At 39.6% G+C, this 7,836-nt stretch overlaps 1 protein-coding gene across 1 annotated transcript; it reads right to left on the bottom strand.

Annotated features, from left to right (window-relative positions):
• Positions 1–475: 475 nt before the first annotated feature.
• LOC110681266 lies at positions 476–1,382 on the bottom strand (the record flags this gene model as incomplete). Its single annotated transcript, XM_021857038.1, has 3 exons — positions 992–1,382; positions 715–919; positions 476–649 (listed from the first exon to the last, which is right to left on the bottom strand). Coding segments are annotated over exons 1-3 (418 nt in total), but the record flags the coding sequence as incomplete, so codon positions are not given.
• Positions 1,383–7,836: the final 6,454 nt, after the last annotated feature.

The following is a 7,836-nucleotide window of genomic DNA, read 5'->3' as shown; positions in this document are numbered from 1 at the left end:
GAGCGTCCAAAATATATAGGGGTCTAAAATATATTGGTTACCTATTCGTCAAGAACTTTTTTCGTCGATCTCACTAAAAATCCTTAAAGTCAGAACTCGAGAGGACTCGATGGTTTGAATTAAAACATTGACGCAGAACAGAATTAATTTTTTTTTTTCAATTGTACAAAAAAAGCGTTGTCGCAGAAGTAGAATTAGAATCATCTGACTTATAATCTCTTATTGACAGAATTACATCAAAAGCATTTTATCGGTTAAAATTTTGAATACATTTCTTATATCAAAAATCCGTTAATCGATAATATGGAATGTTATCTTGTGCAATGGCATCGCTGACCCCCTGTAAAGTCTTCCGTCACGGCCCATCGAAGTTCGCGAACCACCGATTGGGGAACCCTGTATTAATCATTTAATGAGAGCAAGTCGACTTTTGTCACCTCACCCGACTAGCAGAATAGCACTGGTTGGCACTTACCATCAGATTCAACTGCGCCAGCGAGTGCTCCCACAGCAGGCGTATCTTGACCATGAGCGTCAGGCAGCGGAGCGCCGATGCGCGCACGTACGGTTCCGAGTCGTTTTTGGCCGCCGCCCTCCACCACCGGAATGATGTTGCAGTCCAGAATGTGCTTCTGGAAGGATGGAAATTCTGCAAAGGATCGGAAAATGTTATAAGATTCGAGGGTGAAAGGACGTAGGGCAAATGCGGCTCACTGATTTCGGAGATTTCCACTACGGAGGCCAGGAGCTCCAGAGCTGAATCGCGGACCTCCCAGTTGATATCGTGCAGCCGTGTGAAGATGATGCGGCCGACGTATTCCAGCCCGGATCCCTGGATGTTGTCCATGAGAAGGGCCAAGTTGGGCGACAGACCGTGTTCGATCGACAGTTGAGTGAGCTTGAGCGCCAGGACCACGTGCTGAAATTAAGGGAAAAGACGTAGCGTTCGTGAATTTGTATGAGGACGGCTAGAACAGTGCGCGTTCTTAACCCTCGGCGGCAGGTTTGGATTCCCCAGGAGATTCAGCATGAAGTTGACCAGGGTGGCCGAATCGATGCACTCCTTCCAGGTGATCTTGTAGTGCTGGATCAGCGTGTGCAGGGCGTTGATGATGGCCGCGAGTAGGTTCGGCTTCGACAGGATCAGATCGGTTTTGGAGAAGTCATTCTGGTTCTGCAGGTAGCACGAAATCGGGCAGGAATTCCTTCAGGACCAGTACGAAGGCCTGGAACGCAATGATGGCCCGCGAACGGGGCAGAGTATGCAGGGAAGCGATGCCCTGGATGGATTTGATGGCCAGATCGGTGACGCTCATGTTGTACGCCTGGAAAATGTCCCGGCAGGCGTACATCAGACGGACGGTGAATTCGCACGAGATGTCGTACAGTCTTCATGCAGAACTGCTCGATGTAATCGGAGGGCTGCTTCGGGGTGAGGGTTTTGGTTTCGTAGACGACGGGAAAGAGTAGCAGCAGCAGGATTTGGTCTCCGAATTTGATGTTCTGGTTTTTGAGAACCACTTCCGCCGGGGCACGATCGCCCAGCAGACGCCAAGCATGGTGATGCATTTGACCCATCATCATGACGTTTTGGACGCTTCCTCGGCGGATGGAAAAGGTTACGTAGTTGAGGAAGTTGATCGTGTACTTTTCGAAGGGGTAGATCGATGGTGTCTTTGTCTTCTGGGGGAATATCCATGCAACCGAGGCGAGTGCAATTGGCGAGGATATGGGTCTCCCACAGTTTCGTGAGGTAGCTGTGGTCTTGTATGGTGTCGGCGAAAACCCAGAGATTCCTCTCAAAGCGGAACGAAATCAGGAGGTAATATGCCGCTCGGATGCGCCTCTTCTTTTCCAGTATCTTACGGAATATCGTGCATAGAAGATTCATCATTGACGTCACCACTCGCTGCGACTCCTCATCATCCACCAAGACCGTGTGTTCATGATCTGAAATCTTAGTCTTCCAGCGTCCGTCCAACAGGGGCGATATAATGCAACGGACGATCTCCTTCACCAGATCGTAATCCCCTATCGTCCCGAAACGTTCCAGGACCTCGTACATGAACAGGGACGTCTCCCTCAGAATGAATATCGTTTGCATCTGTCCGTTGTAGTAATCCAGACAGATCTTCCACGATTCGGATACTTGATCCACCTCAGTCCCATGGCATGTGTGGAAACGGCCTTCAGCACCAGAACGTGACCCAAGCGGACCGAAGCATGGTGCAGCTTGCGCTGCTTCTGGATGCAGCTCTGAAAGCGATCCATCATCTTTTCGTTTTGCAACTTGGAAAATTCCCACTCATCCTCCACAATCCGGGCCAGGATGTGTAGGGTGAATGCCGCCACATCCGGCGATGGGACCTTCTCGCTCTCCCACTGTTCCAGGCGCCTTGCCAAGCCATTTGATCACCTCAGGCGACTTCAGCAGCTTCTTATGTTCTATGAAGAAACATGCAACAAAGCAGAGCGTTAATGATTAGTCATAAAATAAATCATGATTATATGAATAATTATTTTAACATGTCAGTAATCACAATCTTAATCACAAGTCAATTGACTTAATAAGCATGCTATTAACAGGGCTGGTAGCGACTGAGCTGCCGTGAATCGCAAGTCAGTCCCATCTGTAAAAAGTAGGCATTAAGAAAATGGGGTGTGAAGTTTCCAAATCGTTTTCCATACGAATACCGTTTTGACTCATATTCCGAACTCTGGCCAACAGTGACTTCAAATGCATCTGATTGGCATAGATTGGCTGATATTTGGGAAAATTTTAATTTCTTCGCAAGGTCTAACTGTAAGCTGTTGGGTGTACGAATACAGTGATATTTCCATGAGTCGATGTTCCATGACTCGATATCGACTCATGGAACCATACTAAAACATATTTTCATGGTTACTATGATAATCCCTAGAAGCAGCTTTCAAAAGAATTGCTGTTCCATGACTCGATATTTCCACGAGTCGATGGTCCCTTCAATATCGACTCATGGAGGTTTCACTGTAATAATGTTGATTTAATTAGTTTTAGTATTGTTTTTACGTAAAAGTGTGGAACAGCATTTTTATTCAAATGCCGAACCCTGTGTTCATTCTGTCTCATATTCCCGAACACCTTGATTCAAATTCCGAACAGCATGAATAAATCGTATTCAAATGAATAATTTTGCAAATAAATTTATCTGAGCTTGTTCTGCTGGTCTTGAACTAGAGAATCATCACTACTCCCGCGGTATAAATCATATTGGAGACGTTAAAATTAAATTGCAATTGACTGCCGTTTACTTGTTATTTGGTTATATATTATATTGCATTGAAACATTTCAACCAAATCACCATACAAAAACCGAATGTTCAGAATATGAGTCTGTTCGGAATTTGAGACTTAACGGTTTCAAAAAAATCAGAGTGAATTGAAAATTTCCTGAAAATAAGAGATCTGTTCCTGTTCATCAAAAAGATACCAAACAAGAAATAACAGAACAAAACTGAGCCTAACAATAACCAGGAGATAAGAGTTTAATTTGCATGGAATCAGACCAGACAGACTCTGAGAATATTCCTAAAACTTTTATTGTGAAATTATGACATACAGTCAGTGACATAAGTTAGTAATCAAATGCTGTTTTTCCATACAAAATGCCCAAGTTTGGGGTACTGTATCTCAGCTTCTGGTAGTCCGAATTGGCTGAAATTTGGATGACGAACTACAAATAACTTGAAGTTTTGCCTGTAAGAGAATTATTACATTGCAGTCATTTTACATACAGTTTCAGAGGGTTGTTCAAAGACAAAAGTAAGTAACCAAGAGACTTTTTAATTTTTTTTTTTCTATGCGTTTAATTTTCATTTTTATTGAAAACAGTAAAAGGTGCGTATTCCAATGAATTATATTCAATTAGAATAAAGGTTGTTCACGTGACGTTACTTCTGAATGTGCATGAATTCTCGCATAATCTGAGATAACGCCCTAAAAGGCATTGGTAACCACGTATGTATCTCGTTGTTTCTGGGCAAATAAATGAATAAGGCAGGTAGAGAATGATTCTTTCTTCTCCATAACGTTGTTAAATAATGTGTAACTCCATTCAAATGCTCAGAAACAACGAGCTACACACAGGGTTACCAATGGCTTTTAGGGCAAGATCATAAGTTATGCGAGAATTGATTATCATTCGAATTTTTGTTACCTATGATGAAATGCAAAAATATGCTTTGATTAATTACGCGCTTTTATTGAGTTTATCCATTGTTTAAGATCTGGGCTCATAGTGACACTCCGTAACAGCATAATCTCGACTCACTTTGACGTAGAGAAATTTTGTATCGGATTCTCCCTCCCAGGCGGTGAACAATCGATCGAGCTTCAACGTAAACGGCTATTCGGTTCTCAAGATTTGTTTTCTTGAAAATTAGAGGCGTGGTTTTGATTCTTTTTCATCTTTATGAATACAGCGACTTTTGACTACTTATTTTTGGTAGTTTGTAGATTTAGAGTTCAAAAACGTTTGTTTAGAACTATTTTAGCGGTGACCATTTGAAAATCCCGTTTTTTTCTCGTCTTTTTTACAAATTTTTTAAAAAGTTTTCAATAGATTCCCTCGAATAACCTAACAATTTTTTTTTTTTGAGCGATTCTCGTTGAACTTTACTAAATGACCAATTTAACAATAAGAGATTCTCTCCTCTCGCGCTCTCTTTCGATTATAACAGTGTAATACTAATGTTTTTGGGAAGTTTTTACGCGAGAATGTTCTTGGGAGAAAATCTGCTAGAGTAACAAAACAGAATTCGGTCGAAAGATTAGTGAAAATATGTCTGAAGTCCTACTACAATAATAATAATACTACTAGTAATCCCTCGATATAACGTAACTCGATTTTTATTTTCGTTACGTTCTATCGAAGCAAAGTATATTTTTTTCTTAATTCTGTTCAATGGTTATTTGTTGATAAGAAAATAAATCTACAATTTATGTTAATCACCTAGCAGGTATTTTCAGCCTTTCCTAAATTTTTTTTTTCAATATTTTCCCAAGTTTAATTCCTTTCATTTATTGTGCTTTATTGTTTATATTTCACAGTAGAGATTAATGGAGTAAATCCTTCAAAAATGTAAGTGCTCTGGAAAAATCCAGACAGGTTTAGAGAAACCCTTGAAGACTCGGAAAACTTTAAAAGATTTTTTCAGGAATCTAAAAAAAAATTAATGTTTAGCAGTTTATGGATATTTTCAGGGATTTCAACCAAATGTATAAATTAATAAATCTGAGTAAATGCTGCGAGAATCCTGGAAACAATTATGAAGGAGACAAAAACGATACTTCAAGAATTTTACTATGAGAAATTCATACAGGAATTCATAGTCAAAAACTTAAAACAAACTCATTTGAAATTTCATGGAAGAAGGATAATAAAGAAAGAGTAAATTTCGCAAGAATTCTTTAAAAAATGTATAAAACAATTCATGAACAAATCATATGACAATTCAATCGAAAAATAAGAAATATTCTTGAAGGAATTCTCATGAAAATGTTCCAGAAATAGCTGGTAGAATTATTCGTGGTATTCCGGGAGCATTCTTTGGGAGATTCGGGGAACTTCGTCAGTTTTTGAAGAAATCCTAGAATGCATTTTTGTGATAAAAAAACTCTGTATTCATCCGGAAAAACAAATTTGGAGGAACAACCGGAAAACCCAATTGAGAACTTGCTTAAGAAATTCCTGGTGGAATCAATAAAGGATTTCTCTCTACATGAAATTATTTCAGAAATTCAAGCAGTACGTGGTTCTTGAATAAACCCTTTGAGAAACTCCAAAAAGCAGAAGTTTATAATGAAATTGCTGTAGACATTCCGAAAGGATTGTTTTCATGTTTTTGAACGAATATCTGCTCGATTTTAGCAATAATTCCTAGAGCATTCTACGAATAATTACTAGATGGCTTCTAAAGAGCACCTCTGAAAAAATCATGAAAAATTGTTGGAATGATTTTTGAAGGAGTCTCTAGACAAATCCCCACATGAACTCCGGAAACAACTTAAAGGTGTCGTAGGCATAATCAGTTGAAGAATTCATAGTAAAATTCACTTAAAATCCTAGACAAATTACTTGATGAGGTTCTTCATCAAAGGCATAGCAGAATTTTTATTGGAGGTAGTATCGTTGAAGTGGTCAAGGATTTCCTGAAGAAAATTCTGGAGAAATTCCTTAAAGCATCCTTTGAAAATTTGCTGGTAGAATATCTGAGAGAATGAGTAGAGGAATCTCTTGAAGGATTTCTGGAGAGATCCCTATAATAAAACCTGAGAGAGAGGAGACAGCTCACTGACAACTGGTTTGTTTTCTTGGCTTCTTTGATTTCTTCTTCTCATGTTTTGGTTGTGCACAATGGTTCAGAGAGCACAAACTGGGTCAAAACCATTTTCACATCCCATTTGTTATCAAAAGGATCATAAAAATTAAAAATGTTCAATAGCAATTGGAGTCCAATCGACAATATTCAAATATGCAACTATTTTATATGCGATAGCACCGGAAAACAACCTAAATTTTCAATCACATCCAGTTTTAGTTTGGTTAAATTTTGACGGTTTTTCACGATCTGCCCTTCGAATGTGCGGTTTTCCAGTGACAGTTGATGACAGGTTCCCATGACTTTTGGGAGCTCGCAATACTGCTGTTAAATGCGCGAGCAATCGAGCAGCGCTAGCAGTCATTTTTTCCATGGGCAACAAAAAGGGGGTAACTTGCATGCAAGTGCGCTAGCAGTTTAGATTAAATATTTTCTTGTATACAAGTTGCTCGCGCCGATTTTCACCGGTTGAACCAATTAAATCATTTTTGGCTATTTTGAGGAAAACCATGAAAATGTATTTTCTGGAATAATTTTGTGACAACATTAGCGCATTTCCTCAAGGGGATACGCGGGAACACGATACGCGAAGGAACCAGGAAAGGAACAACCGCGATTTTGCTAACTTTCTACTTCATACTTATGGGATATAACGTTGCGGTGTTTCATCAGACACGGTTGTACCTTTCCTGGACCATTCGCTGCATGGAATTTTGGGCAAATGCGCGTTTTTTAGGAAACTTTAACATTACGCCACAGACTGTCTGTCTGTGATTAGGCCTGACTTGTTTGTCAAATATTGCAAATATTACGAAATTACATAATGCAGTTTACTTAGCTTAGCTTAGAGCTTTAGACTGACTACACTGCCGTGAATCGCAAGTCAGTCCCATCTGTAAAAAGTAGGCATTGAGATAATGGGCTGTGAAGTTCCCAAACTCATTTTCCATGCGAATATTCAAAAAATTTCAGAGGATTGGAACATGTTCATATTGTCGCACCGCCACCAAAACGGATCGCGCCAGTGAAAGTCGCGACGCGCCTCAATTCGCCGCATTTTAAAATCAGTTTTTTAGTGTGGCGCTGCAAAAATAGATTTTTATGAACACAGCGCACTATTCACATATTAGCTGCGACGCTCGGGGCCCGACTAAACAATAATTTAAAAAAATGTTGATCTTGATTTCTACCGGATACATAATATCTCAATGAAACTTTCACAATTTGATTTTCACTACAATATCTTTCCGAGAAAAATATAAAGATGGTCAAAATACGATTCATTTTTGTGTTACATAGTGCGGGAATCTGTAGTGGGACTGATATGCGGTTACTTTTCATTATGGGACAATTTAACTTGCTGTTTTTTCCTATTTTTTTCAGAATAAATCACATTATCTCATTACTGCAGCTGAAAGAGCATTAGAAGTTATGTTGAAAACTGAACTCAACCCAATTTTGACGAAAATGCAGATG

This window comes from Aedes aegypti, unplaced genomic scaffold, assembly GCF_002204515.2.
Source record: "Aedes aegypti strain LVP_AGWG unplaced genomic scaffold, AaegL5.0 Primary Assembly AGWG_AaegL5_hic_scaff_636_PBJ_arrow, whole genome shotgun sequence".
NCBI classification, from domain to species: Eukaryota; Metazoa; Arthropoda; class Insecta; order Diptera; family Culicidae; genus Aedes; species Aedes aegypti.
Note: the sequence above shows the minus strand (reverse complement) of the source record. Positions and strands in the feature narration are given on the sequence as shown.